We start from the raw sequence: 26,384 nt of genomic DNA on the forward strand, positions 1-26,384 counted from the left end.
TAGTTTGATTATTGTACAACTCTGACACAATTACGTCTACAGAAAACATTTAACTACATTACCTTATTTTAAACGTTGTCACGTTTGTCGTCAGGGAAATGACCGGAACAAGGTGCAGCGTGATGAGCGTACATTTCTTTTTATTATGAATGTCGCCAACAAAAACAAGAAACAACAAAAATGAACGTGTAGCTTACTAGGGCTATACAGGCCACTAACAAAGTCGACTACCCACAACTAAGGTGGAAAAACAGGCTGCCTAAGTATGATTCCCAATCAGAGACAACGATAGACAGCTGTCCCTGAACATAGAAATAAAGAAACTAGAATGCCCACCCTAGTCACACTCTGGCCTAACCAAAATAGAGAATAAAAGCCTCTCTATGGCCAGGGCGTGACCCCCCCCCCCCCCCCAAAGGTGCGGACTCCGGCTGCAAAACCTGACTCTATAGGGGAGGGTCCGGGTGGGCATCTACTTCGGTGGCGGCTCCGGTGCGGGACGCAGACCCCGCTCCACCTCTGGCTCCCCCCACTTTGGTGGCGCCTCTGGACTGGGGGCCCTCGCTGCAAGCCCCGGACTGGGGGCCCTCGCTGCAGGCCCCGGACTGGGGACCCTCGCTGCAGGCCCCGGACTGGGGACACTCGCTGGCGGTTCCGGACTGGGGACTGTCACTGAAGGTTCCGGACTAGGGACCGCCGCTGGAGGCCCCGGACTGGAGGCCGTTGCTGGAGGCTCCGGACTGGAGACCGTCGTTGGAGGCTCCGGACTGGGGACCGTCGCTGGAGGCTCCGGACTGGAGACCATCGCTGGAGGCTCCGGACTGGAGAACGTCGTTGGAGGCTCCGGACTGGAGACCGTCGTTGGAGGCTCCGGATCGCAGATCAATACTGGAGGCTTTGTGCCATGGATCCTCATTGCAGGCTCCGGGCCATGGACCATAACTGGAGGCTTCGTGCCATGGATCATGGTCCACGATGATCACTGGTCCCGTGTGGCTCAGTTGGTAGAGCATGGCGCTTGCAACGCCAGGGTTGTGGGTTCAATTCCCACGGGGGGACCAGGGTTCAATTCCCACGGGGGGACCAGGATGAATATGTATGAACTTTCCAATTTGTAAGTCGCTCTGGATAAGAGCGTCTGCTAAATGACTTAAATGTAATGTAAATGTAATCATCACTGGAGGCTTCGTGCCATGGATCATCACTGGAGGCTTCGTGCCATGGATCATCACTGGAGGCTTCGTGCCATGGATCACCACTGGAGGCTTCGTGCCATGGATCACCACTGGAGGCTTCGTGCAATGGATCATCACTGGAGGCTTCGTGCCATGGATCATCACTGGAGGCTTTGTGCCATGGATCATCACTGGAGGCTTCGTGCCATGGATCATCACTGGAGTGAGGAGACGTATGGACAGCCTGGTGCGTGGAGCTGCCACAGGGCTTACCAGGCTGGGGAGACATACAGGAGGCCTGGTTCTGGAAGCAGGCACAGGACTCACCAGGCTGGGGAGACATACTGGAGGCCTGGTTCTTGGAGCAGGCACCGGATACACTGTGCCGTGGAGGCACACTGGAGGTCACGAGCGTAGAGCATGCACAACCCGTCCTGGCTGGATGGTTACCTTCGCCCGGCAAAGGCGGGGCGCTGGCACAGGACGCACTGGGCTGTGCAGACGCACCGGAGACACAGTGCGTAGAGCCGGCGCAGGATATCCTGGGCCGTAGAGATGCACTGGCGGCCAGATACGCTGAGCCGGCACCATCCGTCCTGGCTGGATGCCCACTCTAGCCCGGCCGATGCGGGGAGCTGGAATGTAGCGCACCAGGCTGTGAACGCGCACTGGAGACACCGTGCGCTCCACCGCATAACACGGTGCCTGACCAGTACCATGCTCCCTACGGTAAGCACGAGGAGTTGGCTCAGGTCTCCAACCTGACTCAGCCAATCTCCTCGTGTGGCCTCCTGGTCTTTCATGCCAGCCGTGACCTTGTTTAATCCTGGGCCCTTTTTCTCGCTGCCTCCGCCTTCCTCGCTGCTTCCACCTGCTCCCATGGCAGGCGATCCTTTCCTGCCAGGATCTCCTTACCACGCTGCTTGGTCCGTTTGTGGTGGGTAGTTCTGTCACGTTCGTCGTCAGGGAAATAACCGGACCAAGGTGCAGCGGGATGAGCGTACATTTCTTTTTATTATGAATGTCGCCAATAAAAACAAGAAACAACAAAAACGAACATGAAGCTTACTAGGGCTATACAGGCCACTAACAAAGTCAACTACCCACAACTAAGGTGGAAAAACAGGCTGCCTAAGTATGATTCCCAATCAGAGACGATAGACAGCTGTCCCTGATTGAGAACCATACCCGGCCAAAACATAGAAACAGAAAACATAGAAATAAAGAAACTAGAATGCCCACCCTAGTCACACCCTGGCCTAACCAAAATAGAGAATAAAAGCCTCTCTATGGCCAGGGCGTGACAAACGTTGTGCCCTGCTGAACAGGTCCCGTATTATTGGCAACACCGATGTAAATTATTGATCACCCCGGCTGGGAAGCTGAAAGACATTGGAGGATGATTTGAAGGTAATTTGTAATGGTGATAATTACAGAGAAGTTTTATATCTAACAGGACCACGAGAAGGATAGACCTGTCTCTAGTCTATTTTTACTATGTAGTTATTGGTACAATTTGTTTTTTTATTTTTATTAAGGGTAGTAATTCGAATTTGATTTGCAGTGTTGTTTTTACACATTAGTCACTATGTGAATTATGTGTCAAAATGGGGGAATTACCATTTTTGTTTTGTTTTCTTGGATTGAAGTTTATACACTTTGAGTGATATATAGAAATGTATTGAGTGATGTATGAAGGAGTGCATTGTTGCATTGTTTGTTCTGTTTTGTTTTGATAAATCTCACCAGATTGGGACTGCTGGATGATCGGGATAATTTCCTGATCCTATGACTGTGCGATGAGGTTGACAGTGTGATAATTTGAAAAATTGTTTCAACAGAATGTGATGTTATTTTTTTCCTTTGACATGTGCTTTGGAGATCTGCAATAAGAATATTGGTAGTAGTAACAGTTTGTCATACAGTAGATCGTTTGTTTGGATTTCTTGAATGCTTGTCTGAATTTGCTGAATCAAAGATTCACTGAACTAAATTGTTGTTCTGATCTGTCCTTTCTCGAGATGATGGATTGTGACTACAGATGGTATCTAGATGCATGGAAGGGAATTTGACCAAATAGGGTGTGGACCTCAAAACCACCTGAAGAAATGGCGTTCACTATGGCCATGTCTTGCACCACTTCTATCGAGAGACCAACAACCGGTGTACAGCATCCAGTTGAAGTTATCAAATGCCTTTTCTCTCTGGAGTGAAAAAGAAGTCCACTTGGACTGATCATGGAGAGAGATCCGTTCCAAAACTTCTCTCATATTGCTGGTATACTGGTTGGCAAATGGACGAGACATAATGAGTTGTGGTGGGGTTCAGGTGAGACATTGAAATTGGGACATTATCATGGGCCATCCACGTTGAACTGTAAAGCTATCTGAAGACAATGAAGAAGACACCAGAAGATTGAGTGCCGGAGAAGGGAGGGGGTTGGTCAACTGTGCCCGTAATTGATTTAGACTTGTCTAAATTTTTTATTTGGGGTATCAGATTGATGGGGGAGGTCTACACTGCTGAATTTATAGTGATTTAGGCCAAGAATGCATTGCATCTGTAATTATAACCCTGATGAGAGAGTTAGTTGGGTTAATCATAAGGTGAATATATTGTATGTTAATATGGATGTACATTCTGCCAGTGTTGATGTATGTTAAATTGAGGGTTTAAAATTTTGTGTGATAGAACCAATGTGAATCAGTGAGCAATGTCTTTCAACATTTTGGTTGGATAATTAATTGGGTTTTGAATTATGATTTGGAAACTGAATGATTTTTAAAACTGACTGATTGATTTGAGTAAGTTTTAGTATGTTAAAAACTATTCATGTATTATGGATAGATTTTTTTGATTGTTGTTATGCTAATGATGACATGGGTAAATAAGTTGTGTACTATGTTGAGACTATTATCAGCATGCCTTGGTGAATGGAGGGGTGAACTCTGATCCTGAGAGTGAAACTGATCCTAATCCATTTGATTTATATCCATTACCAAATTGAAATGTTTAATGATAATGCTCAGGAACTATGGCAGGTTTATGCTAATGGCACATAGAGTCCATAGGTGATGCCTTATACATAGTGGGATCATGATGCTTGTCCTGGGTCATGTTCATTAGGCACTAAAGGGAATAAATGTATTTTTAAACCTTGTAATTTTACTTTTAAGTTGAGAGAATTCTCAAGATGGGGGAATGTGATAGAAAAATTTGGTATTTACCTGATTTGTTTGATATTAATAGTTAGCAATTAATACTTAACAAATAGGAGGATATTTCTGTCCTGTTAGTGTCTGTGTTTTTATGGTCTCCACTCTAGTTCCCTGCAGCTACTCTGGGCGTATGGTCACCAGAGATGGCTTGAGCTGACAAATGAGTTAAAGACTGCATTACATAGACAAGATGTGGTGGGTGTAACCAAAATAGCCAGGAGGAGTATAGAACAATTCCTCATTGTCTCTAAATCATCCTTGCATGTGGGAAACTAAGCCAGGGAGGGGTTAAAACAACACCCACGTGCAGATAACGACAGGATGAACCCAGAGTGCCTTATTATGCTCCTTGGTCTGCATGAGCGGGGTTGAACCAACCATGACTGAGCATTGTTAGTGTCAGCTATATATAGTACTCTGCATTTGTGTAAAGGTTAGGTTAATCTGTCCAACAATCAAGGGTGGGGGGCGGGGGGGGTCGACCAGCCTCATTATCGCAATAATTAATCGATATTAAATAAAGAGGATTGTTTGAAGAAATGACCAAATCTCTCTCAGTACTGAATTTCCACGACAGCTTGCAATTGCGTGTATAATTATTACAATTTCAATTAGAGGAAATAAATTGTACATTTTACAGGTTATGATCAAAACAACAACCAACTCTCTGACATATAAAGAGAGAGGGAGAATGATAGAAGAGGTAGAATGTTAAACAGGGACTTCGAACAGATATCTCTGTGTTGTCTTTGATAATATAGCCAATTTTGACTTTGTGGCTGTGTCATATGTGGCTATATACAGTACCAGTCAAAAGTTTGGACACACCTACTCAATCCAGGGTATTTCTTTATTTGTACTATTTTCTACATTGTAGAATAATAGTGAAGACATCAAAACTATTAAATAACACATATGGAATCATGTAGTAACCAAAAAAGTGTTAAACAAATCAAGATATATTTTGTTTGAGATCCTTCAAAGTAGCCACCTTTTGCCTTGATGACAGCTTTGCACACACTTGGCATTCTCTCAACCAGCTTCATGAGGTAGTCACCTGGAATGCATTTCAATTAACAGGTGTGCCTTGTTAAAAGTTAATTTGTGGAATTTCTTAATGCGTTTGAGTCAATCAGTTGTGTTCTGACAAGGTAAGTGTGTGATGGATTCTGTTAAAATGTAACATGTTTCAAGTTAAACTGTAGTTTGTTTGTATCCTGTTTAGTGAATGATTACTGTGAGTATTAATGGCGATTAGGCCATGAAACTGTGTGTCTGCTAATTTGGAAAGGTTGACCTAATCAGATAAGAGGAAATTGCCTAGGATCAGAGAGCAGGGTCAGGCCCAGGACAGTGAAGATGGACGGGGTGTGATTCTGACGTTGTAAATGAGAACTTGTTCGCAACTAGCTTACCTGGTTAAATAAAGGTGAAATATATATATATTTTTTTTTTAAACATCTAGCTTAACAAAGAGAGGACATGGACATTCCACAGATATGGGAAACTCATTGGGGTCACAAAATGTATAGCTGGGGAAGTGACACCTACAAGAGTGTAGTGACCAAAAGGAGGGAAGAGTATAAGATGTGTTGTGAACTTTCTAAATGTATGCACTCAGCTCACGGCATCCTTGGTAATAAACACTTGAAACTTCTCTGGAGCGTTTGGTCTCAATTGCTTATTGCAAAGAGGTTGCAATAGCATTTTTCTTTTTAACAGGTGGTATACAGAAGATAGCCCTATTTCGTAAAAGACCAAGTCCATATTATGGCAAGAACAGCTCAAATAAGCAAAGAGAAACAACAGTCCATCATTACTTTAAGACACTTTGAAAGTTTATTCAAGTGCAGTCGCAAAACCATCAAGCGCTATGATGAAACTGGCTCTCATGAGGAAAAGGAAGACCCAGAGTTATCTCTGGGTCTAAGTTCATTAGTTACCAGCCTCAGAAATTGCAGCCCAAATAAATTCTTCACAGAGTAACAGACACATCTCAACATCAACTGTTCAGAAGAGACTGTGTGAATCAGGCCTTCATGTCGAATTGCTGCAAAAAAAACAACTACTAAAGGACACCAATAACAAGAAGAGACTTGCTTGGGCCAAGAAACACGAGCAATGGACATTAGACCAGTGGAAATCTTTCCTTTTGTCTGATGAGTCCAAATTTGAGATTTCTGGTTCCAACCGCTGTGTTATTTGTGAGATGCAGAGTAAGTAAACGGATATTCTCCGCATGTGTGGTTCCCACCGTGAATCATGGAAGAGGAGGTGTGATGGTGTGGGGGTGCTTTGCTGGTGACACCGTCTGTGATTTATATAGAATTCACACTTAACCAGCATGGCTACCACAGCATTCTGCAGCGATATGCCATTCCATCTGGTTTGCGCTTAGTGGGACTATAATTTGTTTTTCAACAGGACCCAAAATACACCTCCAGGCTGTGTAAGGGCTATCTGACCAAGGAAATGGAGTGCTGCATCAGATGACCTGGCCATCACAATCACCCGACCTCAAACCAATTGAGATGGTTTGGGATGAGTTGGACCGCAGAGTAAAGGAAACGCAGCCAACATCTGCTTTTCAAATGATAGTCCCATCTGTCGGTACAGTTGATCGGTACAGTTGAAACCGGGATTCATCCGTGAAGAGCACACTTCTCCAGCTTGCCAGTGGCGATCGAAGGTGAGAATTTGCCCATTGAAGATGGTTACGACGCCAAACTGCAGTCAGGTCAAGACCCTGATGAGGACAACAAGCACACAGATGAGCTTCCCTGAGATGTGTGCTTCCCTGAGACGGTTTCTGACAGTTTTTGCAGACCCACAGTTTCATCAGCTGTCCAGGTGGCTGGTCTCAGACGATGGTGAAAAAGCCGAAGGTGGAGGTCCTGGGCTGGCGTGGTTACACGTGGTCTGCAGGTGTGAGGCCAGTTGAACGTACTGCCAAATTCTCTAAAACAACACATGGTAGATAAATTAACATTCAATTCACTGGCAACAGTTCTGGACATGCCTGCAGTCAGCATGCCAATTACACTCTCCCTCAAAACTTGATAAATCTGTGGCATTGTGTTGTGTGACAAAACTGCACATTTTAGAGTGGACATATTGTCCACAGCACAAGGTGCACCTGTGTATTGATCATGCTGTTTAATCAGTTTCTTGATATGCCACACCTGTCATTTAGATAAACACATTTTCCCGCAAAATATGAGTGAAATTAGCTTTTGTGCGTATGGAACATCTTTTATTTCAGCTCATGAAGCATGGGACCAGGACCAACACTTTACATATTATGTTTATATTTTTGTTCAGTATATATACACTGCTCAAAAAAATAAAGGGAACACTTAAACAACACAATGTAACTCCAAGTCAATCACACTTCTGTGAAATCAAACTGTCCACTTAGGAAGCAACACTGATTGACAATAAATTTCACATGCTGTTGTGCAAATGGAATAGATAAAAGGTGGAAATTAAAGGCAATTAGCAAGACACCCTCAATAAAGGAGTGATTCTGCAGGTGGTGACCACAGACCACTTCTCAGTTCCTATGCTTCCTGGCTGATGTTTTGGTCACTTTTGAATGCTGGCGGTGCTCTCACTCTGTTCACGCTCTCTTATCTGTTCTGCCTGCGGCTATGGAACCCTGACCTGTTCACTGGACGTGCTACCTGTCCCAGACCTGCTGTTTTCAACTCTCCAGAGACAGCAGGAGCGGTAGAGATACTCTGAATGATCGGCTATGAAAAGCCAACTGACATTTACTCCTGAGGTGCTGACCTGTTGCACCCTCTACAACCACTGTGATTATTATTATTTGACCCTGCTGGTCATCTATGAACATTTGAACATCTTGGCCATGTTCTGTTATAATCTCCACCCGGCACAACCAGAAGAGAACTAGCCATCCCTCATAGCCTGGTTCCTCTCTGGGTTTCTTCCTAGGTTCCGGCTTTTCTAGGGAGTTTTTCCTAGCCACCGTGCTTCTACACCTGCATTGCTAGCCGTTTGGGGTTTTAGGCTGGGTTTCTGTACAGCACTTTCTGACATCAGCTGATGTAAGAAGGGCTTTATAAATAAATTTGGTTGATTGATTGATGGAAGCAACAATCTATCCCCAATATTAAAGCTGATCCACCCCTTACATTTAAAAAAAAAAATAATAAAAAGTATATAGATTATATATATATATGTTATACCTAGGGTTAGGTTTAGGGTTTTTATGGCAAAAAAACAGTATGGGTTTATAGCTATCTTGCTCCTCCTCCCTGTGGCCTTCAGCGGGTACTACATATATCATTCGCGACACTTAAATCAAATCAAATCAAATTTTATTGGTAACATACACATGGTAAGCAGATGTTATTGCTCGTGTAGTGAAATGCCTGTGCTTCTAGTTCCGACAGTGCAGCAATATCTAACAAGTAATCTAACAATTCAACAACAACTACCTAATACACACAAATCTAAGTAAAGGGATGGAATAAGAATATGTACAGTACATATAAACATATGGGTGCGCAATGACCGAGCGGCATAGGCAAGATGCAATAGATGGTATAAAATACAGTATATACATATGGGATGTAATGCAAGATATGTAAACATCATTATTAAAATGGCCTTAATAAAGTGACTAGTGATACATTTGTTAGAGTGGTCAATGATTTCAAGTCTGAATGTAGGCAGCAGCCTCTCTGTGTTAGTAATGGCTGTTTAACAGTCTGATGGCCTTGAGATAGAAGCTATTTTTCAGTCTCTCGGTCCCAGCTTTGATGCACCTGTACTGACCTCGCCTTCTGGATGGTAGCGGGGTGAACAGGCAGTGGATCGGGTTGTTGTTGTCCTTGATTATCTTTTTGGCCTTCCTGTGACATTGGGTGCTGTAGGTGTCCTGGAGGGAAGGTAGTTTGCCCCCGGTGATGCGTTGTGCAGACCGCACAACCCTCTGTAGAGCCCTGCGGTTGAGGGCGGTGCAGTTGCCGTCCAAGGCGGTGATAACTCCCGACAGGATGATCTCAATTGTGCATCTGTAAAAGTTTGTGAGGGTTTTAGGTGACAAGCCACATTTCTTCAGCCTCCTGAGGTTGAAGAGGCGCTGTTGCGCAATCTTCACCACACACCACACCATTTCAGTTTGTCTGTGATGTGTATGCCGAAGAACTTAAAACTTTCCACCTTCTCCACTGCTGTCCCGTCGATGTGGATAGGGGGGCGCTCCCTGTGCTGTTTCCTGAAGTCCACGATCATCTCCTTTGTTTTGTTAACGTTGAGTAAGAGGTTGTTTTCCTAACACCACACTCTGAGTGCCCTCACCTCCTCCCTATAGGCTGTCTCGTCGTTGTTGGTGATCAAGCCTACTACTGTTGTGTCGTCTATAAACTTGATGATCGAGTTGGAGGCGTGCATGGCCACCCAGTCATAGGTGAACAGGGAGTACAGGAGGGGGCTGAGCACGCATCCTTGTGGGGCCCCAGTGTTGAGGATCAGCGAAGTGGAGATGTTGTTTCCTAACCTTCACCACCTAGGGGCGGCCCATCAGGAAGTCCAGGACCCAATTGCACATGGCGGTGGTTGAGACCCAGGGCCTCAGGCTTATTGATGAGCTTGGAGGGTACTATGGTGTTGAATGCTGAGCTGTAGTCAATGAACAGTATTCTTACATATGTATTCCTCTTGTCCAGATGGGATAGGGCAGTGTGCAGTGTGATAGCGATTGCTGTGGACCTATTGGGGCGGTATGCAAATTGTAGTGGGTCTAGGGTGACAGGTAAGGTGGAGGTGATATGATCCTTGACTAGTCTCTCAAAGCACTTCATGATGACAGAAGTGAGTGCTACGGGGCGATAGTCATTTAGTTCAGTTTCCTTTGCCTTCTTGGGTACAGGAACAATGGTGGCCATCTTGAAACATGTGGGGAGAGATTGAATATGTCCGTTAACACACCAGCCAGCTGGTCTGCGCATGCTCTGTGGACACTGCTAGGGATGCTGGCTGGGCCGGCAGCCCTGCGAGGGTTAACACGTTTAAACATCTTACTGATGTCGCCCACGGAGAAAGAGAGCCACAGTCCTTGGTAGTGGGCCACCATAGTCACAATGGGTACAACATCTCCTATGCACTTCCTTATAAACTCACTCACCGAATCAGCATATAAATCTATACTATTCTCTGAGGCTACCCGGAACATGTCCCAGTCCGGTGTGTTACTAGACTCATAATCTGAGGTAGCAACTGCATCAGATCTACAAATCAATGAGCTAGACCTATCAATTTCGTGAACTTGCGCAGCATTCGCTCAATTTGATGCATACGAACGAACAGATTTCGACGAATATCAAATTACCCAGCATCCATTTAGAAACAACAAATCGTCAAAAAAAAGGTTATTTTATAAATAGAAAAATGTCTTCTGGCTGTTTAAATCGGCCACATCTTGAAAAAGAGGACAGGGGCATGCGTTTTGTTTAGGTCTTACACCTTTTTCTGAAAAACGCAGGTCTCATTGCTAACAATAGCGAAGCTGGCATTGTGATGCAGAACAATGGGCTGGTAATAGAACATTCAGAAGGTGAGTTAGTGCTACGGTGCGCAATAGAATTAATAGGAACTGGCAGGGTGAAAAATGCCCTAAAATAAGGCCAGTTGTTTTCGCAAATACTTCAAGACTATGGAAAGCAGCTGGGACATATGGTAACATTATGAAACTGGGCTCCATTGCGGATACAATGAACTATCTTTGCATGTGTTGCTCCATGTGTGGCTCCTTATCACAATCAATCAGTATGGCAAAAATAATCTCTACACAGAAGGCCTTAGAAATAATTGTTGCAGAGAGAGAAGCTAGTGTGTAAGGAGCGTCTTCTACTATGGAAGATGAAGAATTTTCTCTGTCAATTCGGAGTATGACAGTGAGTTGGAAGAAGAGGATGAGATTGACTTTCAGCCAGCCCCAGGACCAGTCCGTCAGCAGCCAGCCCCAGGACCAGTCCGTCAACAACCAGCTCATAAGCAGCCTGCAGGAGGAGTAACATGGATGTCACCATTTTTTTTAAATTGAATGGTCTTCTTGCTCAAGGAATGAGCTACCTTGCATGGCTGCCAATGCGATAAAGATGCAACCAGGGCCGACGCGCATGGAGGTTACTCACGTGCAGGACACAGTCTTCTTTTGAACTGTTCATCTCAGACACCATCTAGAAAATAATTTTGGACTACACTAATTTGGATGGGAAGGCATGTTTTGGAGAGAGATGGAAGGAGATGGACCAAACTCATTTACATGCATACTTTGGAGTTCTTATCCTTGCTGGTGCTTTCAGATCCAATGGGGAATCCACATAATCCCTGTGGGATGCAGAAACTGGTAGAGAACTTTTCCATGCAACAATGTCTCTGGAAAACTTCCACATTATTTCCAGGATCATCCGCTTCGATAACCGGGACACCAGACCAGCTCGGCGGCAGAGAGACAAGCTAGCTGCAATCAGGTCAAGTGGGTGGACCACCTTCCCCTGTTTTACAACCCTGGGCCCAACGTTACTGTTGATGAGCAGCTTATGCCATTTAGGGGCCGCTGCCCCTTCAGGCAGTACATACCGTCTAAACCTGCAAAATATGTAATCAGGATCCTGGCTGCCTGTGATGCTGCTTCATCATATGCATGGAACTTGCAAGTGTATACGGGGAAGCCAGATGGAGGAGCCCCTGAGAAGAACCAAGGGATGCAGGTTGTCCTGAACTTGACAAAGGGACTCCGTGGCCACAATATCACGTGATAACTTTTTTACTTCGCACAAGCTGGTGACTGGCTACAGCTGCAAAAGAACCCTACGCTGGCCACTTGTGATATTCTTCAACATCTTGAACATCTCGGCATACAACGTGTTTGTCATCTGGATGGCGTTGAACACAGATTGGAACAGAGGGAATCTCCAGAGGAGACAGCTCTTTCTTGAGATGTGCAAGGCATTGATAAGACCTCAAATCCAGAAGAGGAAACATCCCAAGGATCCCAGCCATCGTGGGGAGGATTCAGGAGGATGCTGGTTCCCCATCCGCCCAACCCACAGAACCAACAAGTAAGTGTGAGTGATGTTGTCGCATGTGTGTGTATCTGACTCTCCTACCTGGGCCTGCTGTAACTATTTACGTGAGTGAGATGTTAGACACATTCCTGAACGAAGTGTTTTCATCATTCTAGATTGCAGCCGGTAGCAACAAGAAGCGCTGCGATGTGTGTGGACCCAAGGACAGGAAGACACAGTACACATGCATCAAGTGCAAGAAATACAGTCCCTCATGTGGTGTGTAGACTGGGCTTAATTTGTGTTCAACGGGGTTCATTTATCGCTTCCATTAAATACTGTTTGTAAAATTTGTCCTTCCAATTTGTTCAGTTCAAAGCCATAAACATCAATAGTGATGAAAACCTTGTTTCATTTATATTTGTTCAAGATAAATAATAATTCCACCCATGTCTTAATTGAAATTGATTTGTTTACAAAAATCACATTCTATAAAAAAAACAGAGTGATTTCATTGATAAATGTAATCTAGCAGAGGTAAATGGAAAATTTTAACCATGTATGCTGTCAATATTTCTTGTAATTGATATGCCAACATCTAAGTATTTTTACGTAAATTGTTACGGCTGTACTGTTTCAAAAACCCAATAATGTTGTGGGTCCATCAGACCCACGTACATTGGGTGAATAACAAAAACATGAACACCACACAAGGGTTAAGCTTACATGCAGGTGTTCGGAGCATGCTAATTAGCACAGGTGGCCGCCTATGTCTTCCGTAAACAAGTGCTGTAATATGGAGATATGGACGTGTGGAAACACTAACCTTATGCCTAGATGTGTGTGAATTGCAATTATATTATTTTCAGTAAATATTTGGGCTACATTTTTTCCCCCATCTATGGATCACATGTAATCAATTGAGTATGAAGACACAGGATAAGCTTCCAACGTCTCTTTAATTGGATTTGAGTCATGGATTATAGCAGTAAATATGAGCTATTAAAAATGTTCTCGCCTTCACCAAAATAGTTGATTGTGAATATACAAAGACATGAAAAGTTCATAACGGAATACTGCATCAAATCACTTGACCCATTCTTTTAATGCAAGCAATTACAAATTGAAGTAAGAACTCGTTAACTCATAAAAACGGAACACAATTGACTAATTTCAAGCAAAACAATTGTTCGAAAGAGGCATTTTAAAAACAGAAACTGAGAACTATATAATACATATGGCAATTCATTCCAGTGGTTCTCCATCTATTACAATGTAAAGCCGGAGTTCGTATGTCGTCGTTCTACACAATTTACAGTCTCGCTCTCAGGATTGTCCTTCCAACGTAGAAGTCGTCTCATCGAACAGACTGAGCAGGTTCTTTGGTTCAAAGCTGGGTCGAGGGAGGGGCTCTGAGCGGACCCAGTTCCGGACGGGCCATTGGGAAGTGTGTGTGGATGTGTTGTGCTGATTGTGTGCGTCCATGGACCGGTCTATCAGGCTGAGTCTGTGAGAGCCTGTGTCTTTGGGGGACCCTGTGAGTGCTGTCATTGTGTGGTGGGATCTGTCTGAGTGGATGCTGGAGGGTGTGTGTGCGAGGTTGAGGCTACGTGAAGGTGTGTGGATGTGACCAGAGTGTGTAGGGGTGTGGGCAGGACTGAGTTGATGGAATACTGGAGGGGAGTTTGGCAAAGGGGTGGAGGTGCTTCCCATGGATAGCCGGGATTTGATTCTGTTGAATGAGAAATTGTGTGAATGTCAAAGGGAAATAATAAGTGAAATATAAGTTAAGCCTTTTTCTATTGAGTAACTGTGGCTGAAAGGATGGACAAAAGATTGATCTCACTATACCTTTTCAGCAGCAGTGCTAACATTGCATTTTATTTTAATAATTTTTTATTGTTGACTCTTTTAGCTTAATAGGTACAGTTGCGGCAAATATATTGCCACCCTTGCACTTAAGTAATTCCTGATTTCTCAAATAAATTGATATAAAAAAAGACTTTGTTACAAAACCTTCTGCCAAGATGTTCAAGGCCCCCAGTACCAGAGGCAGCAAAGCAACACCATATAGCATTATCAAATCTCCCCAATGTTTGTTTGTAGGGAGGATGTTCTTTTCATTTAATGCTTAATTTGGTCGTCAGTAAACTGAGCTGATCTGTACTGGCAAAGAGCTCTAACTTTCCCCAGGATTTAGGCTTGTTTAGGTGGGTTTTTGAGACATTTAAAATCAGGCCTTCTTGTGCCTCCTTCAGCAGTGGGTTCTTTCTATGTTGACCAACTACCAAATGAAGCATTCAAAGAAAACAACATCCTCCCTACAATAAAATATGGGGGAGATTCGATAATGCTGTGGGTTTTCTTAGCTGCCTTTGGTACTGGGGGCCTTGAACATGTGCAAGACATCATGAAATCAGCAGACTATCAAGGTGTTTTAGAGTGCAATGTTCAACCAAGTGTCCAAAAACAGTCTGTTGAATGTTGTGGGTTTTCCAGCAGGACAACCAGCAAACACATCAAAAGCACACTGGAATAGTTCAAGAAGAAAAGCTGAACTGTTCTGGAGTCATCAGCGAAGAGTCTATCCATAACGTATGGCGAAAGCTGAAAACAGCAGTCGGTGGAGGGCACCCCTCCAACATTGCAGAATTAGAACAGTTTGCTGCTGAAGAGTGCACATTTCTACTGGCAATTTGGCCCAGCAAGCTCATTGATGGCTACAAGAAGCATTTTTTGTCAGTTAGCTTGGCCAAACTCTGTGTAACCAAGTCCGTGCAACCAAGTCCTAGCTCCAGGGTGCCAATAATTCTGTCCATGCCATTTGTCTTTATCTTCTAAATAAAAATTGAATTGGTTCTGCAACATTGAAAACCCAACAAAATCCATTAAAAGTTATTTTTAGAAGATATTTGGGAATTATTTATTTTTACATTGTAGAATAGTGAAGACATCAAAACTATGAAATAACACATATGGAATCATGCAGTAACCCAAAAAGTGTAAAAAATATCAAAATATATTTTAGATTCATGACAGCTTTGCACTCAGCATTCTCTCAACCAACTTCATGAGGAATGCTTTTCCAACAGTCGAAGTAATACCCACATATGCAGAGCACTTGTTGGCTGCTTTTCCTTCACTCTGTGATCCAACTCATCCCAAACCATCTCAATTGGGTTGAGGTGAGGTGATTGTGGAGGCCAGGTCATCTGATGCAGCACTCCATCACGCTCCTTCTTGGTCAAATAGAGCTTACACAGCCTGGAGGTTTTTTGGGTCATTGTCTTGTTGAAAAACAAATGATAGTCCCACTAAGCGCAAACCAGCTGGGATGGTGTATCGCTGCAGAATGCTGTGATAGCCAAGCTGGTTAAAAGTGTGCCTTTTAACTGGCTCAAACGCATTAAGGAAAGAAATTCAACAAATGAACTTAACAAGGCACACCTGTTAATTGAAACGCACCTTCAGTGCTCGGTTGTCTCCACCAAGTCTGTCCCTAAACAATTTGATTTGCTGGTTTTACATATTAAAAACTTTCAAATAACTCTTTGTTGACTGTGTCTGGGTGTTATCAGCCACCACCAGCACTGGCCTGTGCTCTAAATGCCCTAAGCTCTCTTCTGGCCCCTTCCACCAGCTGACAAACTAACCCTGATTCAAATGACCATCCTACCCACGCAAGACTACAGAGATTAAATTTATAGATGGGCAGGTAAGGGTGCTCTCGAGCGGCTAGATGTTCTTTACCATTCGGCCATCAGATTTGCCACCAATGCTCCTTATAGGACAGATCACTGCACTCTATACTCCTCTGTAAACTGGTCATCTCTGTATACCCGTTGCAAGACCCACTGGTTGATGCTTATTTATAAAACTTAGGCCACACTCCCCCTATCTGAGATATCTACTGCAGCCCTCATCCTCCACATACAACACCCTTTCTGCCAGTCACATTCTGTTAAAGGTCACCAAAGCACACATCCCTGGGTCACTCCTCTTTTCAGTTCGCTACAGCTAGCGACTGGAACGAGCTGCAACAAACACTCAAACTGGACAGTTTTATCTCAATCTCTTCAAAGACTCAATCATGGACACTCTTATTGACAGTTGTGGCTGCTTCGTGTGATGTATTGTTGTCTCTACCGTCTTGCCCTTTGTGCTGTTGTCTGTGCCCAATAATGTTTGTACCATGTTTTGTGCTGCTACCATGTTGTGTTGCTGCCATGTCTTAGGTCTCTCTTTATGTAGTGTTGTCTCTCGTCGTGATGTGTGTTTTGTCCTAAATATATGTATACATTTTTTTTTTTTTCAGCCCCCGTAGCCGCAGGAGGCCTTTTGGTAGGCCGTCATTGTAAATAAGAATTTGTTCTTAACTGACTTGCCTAATAAAATGTATATATTTTTTAAAGCTGGTTGAGAGAGTGCCAAGTGTGCAAAGCTGTCATCAAGGCAAAGGGTGGCTACTTTGAATAATCTCAGAAATAAAATAAATGTTGATTTGAGGAACACTTTTTTGGTTACTATGATTCCATATGTGTTATTTGATGTCTTCACTATTATTCTACAATGTAGAAAATAGTAAAAATATAGAAAAACCATTGAATGAATAGGTGTGTCCAAACTTTTGACTGGTACTGTATATTATCCATTGACAGTGAAGTAGTCTGAGTGTACAAAACATTAGGAACACCTTATAATATTGACTTGCACCGACTTTTGCCTCAGAACAGCCTCACTTCGTTGGGCATGGATCCTAAACGGTGTCGAAAGCGTTCCCCACGGGTGCTGGCCAATGTTGACTCCAATGCTTCCCACAGTTGTGTCAAGTTAGCTGGTAGTGGGTCTCTACTCTGAATAGCTCATTCCATCACATCCCCCAGATGCTCAACTGGATTGAGATCTGGTGACTGGGCAGGCCACTGCAGTAAGCTGAATTCACAGTCATGTTCATGGAACCATTCCTGGACAATCCTAGCCTTGTGGCATAATCCTGCTGAAAAAAAACGGATTTGCAGATGGATATACTACTGCCATTAAGGGATGCACCTGATTGGCAATGATGTTCAGATATCCTGTGGCATTCAAACGTTGCTCCACTTCCATCAAGGGGCCCACTTGAGTAAAAGCATTTCTCCATACCCTAGTCCTCCCATCAGCAGGAACCCGGATTCCGACCAGGCAATGTTTTTCCAATTCTCCAGGGTCTACTGTTTTCATTCCTTAGCCCACTGCAATCGCAGTTAGTTTTTCTGATGAAAGAAGTGGAACTCTAAGGTCGTCGGCTGGAACCAGCAGCGTTGCGGTTCTTGACAGACTCAAACCGGTGCGCCTTGCATCTACTACCATACCCCATTCAAAGACAGTTAAATCTTTTGTCTTGCCCATTCACTCTGAATAGCAAACATACACAATCCATTCCTCAAATATACTTATTGAACCGGTCTCCTCCCCTTCATCTACACTGATTGAAGAGTATTTAACAATAAGGGATCATAGCTTTCACCTGGTCAGTCTCATGGAAAAAGCAGGTGTTCCTAATGTCTTGTACACTCAGTGTATATGAATATGCAGAAAAAAAAGACAATGAGGTTGCATTAAATGGAGAACTCCCTCCCAATCAATATCTCAAATGCTCAATCTCATTTGGATGTTATCTGGTCTCATGTCAGTTCAGAGTTTGTCATTTACCTGTGAGAGAAGGTGGGGGAGTGCTCCGGGCCTAGGGCGTCGGGCAAAAACACCACGTCCTCTAGGCTGCCTGAGTCAGTGTGCATCATGGCACTGGGGGGCAGCATGAACTCCAGCTCCGAACTCTCCTTTGGAGGGGTGCACGGGGAAGGGGGCGTCCAGCGTGGAAGGAACGGGAGGTTGAGAGAGGAGAAGAGCCCCCAACCAGAGTATAAAATAGACTAAAAGAGAAAGGTAGAAGATACACAAGTTTATTTGAATAGAAGTACTAATCAAACAAGTCCATCTTGAACAACATTGAGAGTCTATCCACAGGGATGCAAACTGGTGAGGGCCCAAAAAGGAGACACTTATTTTGTGCACTGAAACATGGAAAAAAATCCCTGCTAGGGGGAAATGCAGGTTAAGTAATTAAATTACAAATAATATGATTTACATGATCAGTCTGTGTGTAAAATAAAAAGGGGTTAATGTGAACCTAACTCTCACCTAAAAAAACTACTTAAAGAAAGCAATCCAATGTTATTTGTTGCCTAGACTTTACAGCAAACGACACAAGTCTTGAGAAAAAAACAATACATTAATATTGCAGTTAGCCATGACGGCCTTTATAGAACGTTTGTGACCACACATCTAAAATATTGCATTTGGGGGGAAAAAAGACCTTAAAGTAGAAATAGAATGAAACTAACTGGCACTCTTTTTGCTCTATTATAGTGGCCACTATAGTAGACATCGATCAAGTGCACAAGGCTACATGTGCAAAAATAATGTTCACTGAGTAAAAAAAAACATAATCCCCCTCACTCACACACAAGTGATACTGTCAAGTTCAACAACAAAAGCAATATCTTTGGACTACACTGCACATTATTACATTGTATACTTTCTGCCTGTGGACATCTGTTCTACAATGTGCCAGCAGAACATGATACCCTTTGTTGGCATAATTGATCTCTTTCAGGCAGAGAGTACACCTAGCATACCCCTTTTTATCCACTGTATTGAAAAAGTGAGAAAGTGTGTGGTGTTCCTTTCACCTCCATAGTGGCATCCAGCTTAAGCCAGGCCCAGCTACACTTGATCCCTGAATCCACTTGTTTAACAAGCAACGCCTCATTTTCAACTAATTCTCTCATTATGAAAATTAACCACATACTGTAGAGGGAAAACATTAGTTCACAGATAGTAGTTAGTTAGCTAGTTAACATTTCACACAGATTGCCAGGGTCCTGGTAAGCAACTAAACCGTTGTAAATTGAGGAACAGCAAGGAGTCATATACCAGTTAATACTATAGCGAATTGGTTAGGTTACTAACGTTAGCTCATCTGATGTAATATTAGAAGCTAACGTTGGCTGTCTGACTTTATTAACCAACTAATTTTCACACCATAAACTCAATTATTTGATCAGTTAAGTTGGCTAATGTTGCTCAACATTTCTCTGGCTAGCTAAACGGAGAATTCGATCCAGCTAGCAAGATACTTAACAATGCTAACAATACTTGTTCCACCACACTTTCTCCCTCACCTCAAACTTTCCAAATGCCAGTTGTTTTTCCAGTTACAGCTCATGAAGTACGCTCCATCAACTTCTCACCCCTGTCCCCGTGGTCAGGCTTCTCCCCTACCTCTTCGTTATCGTTCAGGGGACGTGCTGCTGTAACCGGCAAACTGCGTTTCTACTCTCTGCTGTCTTTCCAGAGCGCACGCTGATGCTGTAACTAGCAAATTGGTTGTCCCTTCTCTCTTCAGTCGCGTGCTGTATTCTGTTATTATGTGAACAATTAGCTGAACATTGGATACAGCCAGTATTGCTCCAAACGCACATCACTCGTTCGCTTACAGCCAGTAGTGATCCAAAGCCGCCCCACACCCAACATTTTCTCAATGGATCTACACGAATCACGTAGGTCACCTATTTTGGATTCAAAACGGCAAATTTTGCCGAAAGGTGACTAGTTTGCATCCCTGTATCCAACATGTGTATCATAGCTACTTTAAAATATATTTTCTTATGCTGGTTAGCAGTTGAGTTTGAACAAAATGCTTTATAAATGAAAAGTATTATTATTATAGTTAAATCGCAGTTTAGAGGGAGGCGGAAAGTTATGGCGGCTGGGTTTACCAACCTGGCAGAAGGTGACTAGTGTGAGCAGGGTTTCGCGGAGGAGGAGGGAGACATGGCGCCTCCACATGTGTCTCCTGACCACTGTCAGGGTGAGGAGCTCGGGCACGGTGGCCCTCACAGACAGCTCTGGGGCCAGCATCATCCGCAGCACAGTCTGCAGCTCCACTGACAAGCCTGGAAGTACACAGACAATAACGGGAAACAGAAAATTAAGATAAAAAGGATGACCCTAATAGGCATTACGCATAAAATGTGACTGTCCAGACTCGAGACAAACTTGCCAGGTGCAAACCATATGAACAAAATTATTCCTTTACACTGATGCTCCCGATTGCTTTTCTATATTAGACAAACACATGGAAGGACATGACAGTGTGCAGGTTAATTTCACTGCTAAAAAGGAGGAGTACAAATCAAACGGGCAAATCTTGTATAACATTGAAAGTCAATCCAACATGCGTATCGTATATATTTTCTTAAGACCTGGGGTCGTAGCCACAAAGCATTTCAGAGTAGAAAATTGGTTGTAAGTGCTAAGAGACATTTTACCCTACCCTATTTGGTTTAAAAAATAAATAAATTAAAAAAATAAGTTGTCCATGAGCTGTCCTAACCAGTTAAAAGTTACCAGCAGGTGTCTTGATAATAAAAAAAAGGCAGTGAGTCAGTGGTTCCTGTGTCACATGCAATTGCTTTGGATTTGTTGAAAGAATTGGATATTCTAGGATATGATCAATCCATAAATAATCTAAACCTACACGCAACTCTTGGGCTTTTGACAATGATTTCACGAGGCCTATTTCACTAGGCAGAGATTGTGTCAGGCAAAAACTATATGAAGCATTTTATCATTGCAACATTTGATGTACAGTTACATTCAACGTGGTTGTCCGAAGCGTGTTCACAGCTGTGGCGATGTCTTACCGCAACTGGGTATTTCCCATAATTTGTAAGAATATCAATGAGCGTCATCACCATCTTTCCTTTGCGGTACCTCAAACTGTCGTGATTAGCACCTGAGAAACTTTTATGAGGAGTTTTACTCCTGGCTCAGAGTTTGAGCAGTGTATGAACATCATCCTAAAACCTACTCTGAGTTGAGTTTTTTTTGTCTTAAAAACAGGTTAACAGGATTCCTAGTACCTTCTCTGAGATGCTTTGTGGATACAGCCCCAGATGTGTAAAATCTGCCATTACCCATTATCTGTGTCATATTTTGATGATTGTTAAATTGTAAAAAAAGAAATGCCAATAAATATATTGTAAAAAAAAAAAAAAAAAAAAAGCTGCCATTACCATTGGTAAACTCTGCGGGTAGACGGCCTTGTCTGAGCTGCTGCCATCCCTCTCCCCCTTTCGGCACCTCCATATTGCAAGCCAGCTCCAAGATGGACACGCCAAGACTGAGAGAAACAGTAAAGTCTCATTATTACTAATTGATTAGATATAAATCGTGTTTTTTCCTCACCAGGTGCTCAAAGCACTTCACATCATAAAGGGGAATCACTTCCTCCATTATTAGGGAGTATAGGGAGCACCGGCATCATCACCTGAAAACATCAGCAGCAGGGCCATACTCGCCCCTCAGCAGCTCTGGGGCCATGTATCGGGGATCACCCTCCTGGACATCCTCCTCCTCCCTCCCCTCCGGCAGGCCAGCGGTGACACTCCCCCCTCGGAGCTCCAGTGCCAGCCCAAAGTCTCCTAGTTTGAGGCGGCCAGAGCGCGTCAGGAACACGTTGGCTGGCTTGAGGTCCAGGTGGGCGAAGCCGCGGGTGTGAAGATGGTGCAGGGCCGAGAGGAGGTCGCACAGGTATGCCCACGCTGCAGGCTCATCTGTAGAGTAATGGGAGAAAAATGTGTCATTATGGACACATACAGGGTTACATTCCTCAGGTATTGTTAGCACAGCCGTATTGTGCATCAGTGGCGGTCAAACAAAGTGTATCAACAGAAATCATCACACCCCAAATATGTCATAGAAATAGGTAACAAGAACTATAAAGAAATACAAAGAAATTCACATTAACTACATTTAATTTCACCGCCATTCACATATCACATCCATAGAACAGTAGTATGCAACATATGATGTGTCACAGTGCACCTTTCCAATTTTTACTGACTGACCTGGGCTGGAAGGTTGGGCCTCGGCGTGCAGCAGCAGGCTGGTGCAGCACAGTTCCATCTGGATGTACAAGCGGCACCCCTCCTCCCAGGCTGCCACAAAGCCCAGGATGTGTGGGTGGGGGCACAGGCGCTCGTGGTTCTGAGCTTCCCGCATACTCCTTTTGCGCTCACTGTTGCCCCTGAAGCGCTGGACTGAACGCTTGACAGCGTAGTGGTGCCCGTCCTGGAGGCTCAGCACCTGGGAAGTGGTCAAGTGGAGCTCTGAGATCTTGTCCTCGTGTTATTTAGGCTCTCCACATTGAAGATGTTGATTGACATGATAAAAAAAAAAATGTTTTAAACAATGATATTTTCATTTCCTGTGCTTCCGTTTTGGACAGTTCCCACTCACCTTGTACACCTCACCGAAGGACCCTCTTCCCAGCAGGCCCAGGTTGGTGAAGCACTGGTTGAAGTAGGACTGCTGTCTGCCGGGGTCGTACAGCAACAGCGGAGGGGGAGATTTGATGAGGGAGTGGGAGAGGGGAGACCAGGGGGACGGGGGGCGCTGGGGGAAGACCCGGCTCAGAGGGGGGCAGCCCTTGGACGGGGGGCGCGGGGGTAGTGAGTGTGAGATATGGGCGGGAGGCGAGAGAGATGAGGCGGAGGATGAAGAGAAGGGAAGGCGGCGTTTCTTAAGGGAGAAGGACTGCTCGGCCTTGGAGAAGTGGGTGGGGAGGGGGAGAGGTGTGGTGGCCACTTTCGTTTCCAAGTACACAGACATGGCTTGGAGATGTTGAGGGATCAAAAAAGGGGCAATGGCCTGGGAAGTGACAGGGAAGGTATGGTGACCGTAGGATCCTGAGTTTCTGAGCACAAGTTTTGAGATTCAGAGCTGAGAAAATAGAAAGGTCAACATTAGTGTGATTTCAACATAGTCAAGACAAGGTGATGTTGACATTGGGTGCAAAACAGATACCATATCTGTGAAAGACAACCTAATCAAATCCACTTTAGGTAGCTAATAATAATAGCCTGAACTATATAGGTGACGTGTCTGTCAAATAGCCATTTAATATTGACCAACTAAGCTGGCACAAACGTCATTGATTTTGTTTCTGGTAAATAAATTAACGTTGTCAGCAAATATAGATGGCAAGGCTACAGTTTTGGGTAATCTTAACATTAACATTACAGGGAAATTGCATTATTCAATGTAAACAATAGCTAGCCAGCCCTCCAAAAGAAGTTTACTTACCAAACTGGACGAAATCTATCAAATGAACAGCTTAATTCCAAGTGACAGTCATCAACGTAGCATTCTTATGACCAGAGAAACACGAAAGTCATCGTTAGATTAAAATATACTGGTTAATGTTCGATAGTTAGCAAATAGAGCTGGCTAGCTCCTATCCAAGTCAAGCAGACTGTATTTCATGGAAAAGAGATGTATGTTTCTGAACCAGAGGAGAACGACTTTCCCCGCCTCAATCAAGTACGGTTAGCTGCAGCCAATATGGCGACCGGAGGACTTCTTCTTCGATGAGGTTTAACTGCGGTTGGCATCCAATATATGTTGCATTACTGCCACCTACTAGACTGGAGTACAACTCCCTTATGCTTTGCTTGAAAAAAACAAAAAAACAATTACCCTACCATCTAACACTACACTCACAATTTAAAAAAAAAATACATTTTGAAAACACACCTTTACTCCACTATTTAGTCATACCTCATGCCAACAACTTGAAAGGATGTGACACCACCACGTAACACACCCTGTAACTCTTCTGATGTCAAGTCTCGCACTGTAAATACTGCACGGCCAATTCAGACATCAGATTGACCATGCAACGCCTTTAACGCAATTCTGCACCCATATTTCCGTAGAATATGCAGCTGCCACCACCTCAATTTTCTGCGACTTACGTTCCATCCCTGCAGTAAAGTTGATAACCATTGCTATAAAATGCTAAAAATCTAATTTGACTGAAACATGTCACTTGTCGGCCTATCCCTCTGTACTGGTACAGATCTACTACACACACCCCTCTCAGGATCCCTCCCCCTTGACCCATCTTCCTCTACTTTCTTCACTGCCTCAGCATATGACAACTTCTGCCTTACTCTAACCTTGGAAACCTCAACCTGCCTCTCTCGCACGGGACATTTCTGATCCCCAGCCTCATGGGCACCCCTACATTTAACACATACCACTACTTTCTCCAATACTACACATTCCTTAGTCTCATGCCCTTCTGCACACTTCTCACACCTAGGAACCTCCCTCCTACAGACTGCTGCCACATGTCCAGAAGCTTGACACCTGTAACAACGTAATGTATTCGGCACAAAAGCTTGTAGAGGATAACTTATTTTTCCTAACATCACTTCGTCGGGCAAAGACTCAACATCAAAACTCAAAAGAACAGACAATGACTCTTCTGTTTCACCACTCATGCTACCCTGTCTGCGTCGCACCAAACGACGAGCATCACAAACACTGGGAATCTTCACCTTCAGTTGGTCAACTTTTACATTTACTGCAACCCCAGTAATCACTCCTTTCAATGGTGCCCTCGAGAGCAAATCAATTAACATTTCTTGCCCCATTTTGTTTATCGGGGAGCGCCTTCTCCCTTTGACCAGCCGAAAGAAACAATTATCACAAGACCACTTCTGCTTACCCTCACTGATTACACAGTACCCAACTCTGTTTTCACCCACCCTGAAACCACAAATGGATCAGCCAAAAGGCAAGGGTACACTTTCTCCAAAAACTTCACTCCTGTCACAGACTCATCTTTATCCTGACCGTCGGTGCAAGCCTTAGGCTCCGAGAAGTTCACCACACCTACCACCTCCTATACTTTGACCTCATTCACTTCCATTTCTCCTCCTGCCTCCAGCTCACTCTGCTTATACTTTCTACCATTCTCCTTTAACAAACCAGCTATTTTATACACCATTTTTAACCTACTCAAGCTCACCGTCTTCCTCCCTCTCTCTCTTAGACCTCCTCTGCCTTTCTTTTTCCCTCCATTCCTCCTCCGTATTCCATTATATGTCTCCTTATGATAATACTGCACTTCTCCTGACATACATCTTGTTCTTACTTTCTCAAGGGACGCCATTTAACCGGCTATCACAATCTCCGTACAATCAGCACAAACCCCTCGGGATCGGCCGCCGTAGTATAGGTGCAGAATAGCGTTAAAGGCATTGCATGGTCAATCTGATGTCTGAATTGGCCGTGCAGTATTTACGGTGATACGGCCTCTGCAGAAGTTAGGGCATTCATCCTACTTGCGCTTCGCGGAGAGCTGTTGTGAGAGAAGTTGTCTTCTTCTTCGATGAGGTTTAACGGCAGTTGGCCTCCAATAATTGTTGCATTACCGCCACTTAAATCAAATCAAAGTTTATTTGTCACGTGCGCTGAATACAACAGGTGTAGACCTCACAGTGAAATGCTTACTTACAAGCTCTAACCAATAGTGCAAAAAAGGTATTAGGTGACCAATAGGTAAGTAAAGAAATAAAACAGCAGTAAAAAGACAGGCTATATACAGTAGCGAGGCTATAAAAGTAGCGAGGCTACATACAGACACCGGTTAGTCAGGCTGATTGATGTAGTATGTACATGTAGATATGGTTATAGTGACTATGCATATATGATGAACAGAGAGTAGCAGTAGCGTAAAAGAGGGGTTGGCGGGTGGCGGGACACAATGCAGAAAGTCCGGTTAGCCAATGTGCGGGAGCACTGGTTGGTCGGCCCAATTGAGGTAGTATGTACATGAATGTATAGTTAAACTTACTAGACTGGGAGTACAACTGCCATATACTTTGCTTGAAAAAAATAATACAAATAAACATACACCCTGCCATCTAAACCTACCCTCACAATAAAAAAATAAAAAGTATAATACCACCCTACTCCACTATTTAAACGATCTATTTAGTCCAACAACCTGAAAGGATGGGACACCACCACTTAACACACCTGTAACTCTTCTGATG

At 43.9% G+C, this 26,384-nt stretch overlaps 1 protein-coding gene across 1 annotated transcript; it reads right to left on the minus strand.

Moving 5' to 3' along the window:
* Positions 1–13,372: 13,372 nt before the first annotated feature.
* On the minus strand, positions 13,373–23,875 carry pkmyt1 (protein kinase, membrane associated tyrosine/threonine 1). Its single transcript, XM_038991581.1, has 8 exons — positions 23,623–23,875; positions 22,777–23,259; positions 22,386–22,623; positions 21,806–22,091; positions 21,552–21,658; positions 20,257–20,429; positions 18,124–18,344; positions 13,373–14,164 (listed from the first exon to the last, which is right to left on the minus strand). The coding sequence occupies exons 2-8, from the start codon at positions 23,146–23,148 to the stop codon at positions 13,759–13,761; spliced, it is 1,803 nt and encodes a 600-aa protein (XP_038847509.1). The 5' UTR covers positions 23,149–23,259; positions 23,623–23,875; the 3' UTR covers positions 13,373–13,758.
* Positions 23,876–26,384: the final 2,509 nt, after the last annotated feature.

Source organism: Salvelinus namaycush, chromosome 4, assembly GCF_016432855.1.
Source record: "Salvelinus namaycush isolate Seneca chromosome 4, SaNama_1.0, whole genome shotgun sequence".
NCBI lineage: Eukaryota > Metazoa > Chordata > Actinopteri > Salmoniformes > Salmonidae > Salvelinus > Salvelinus namaycush.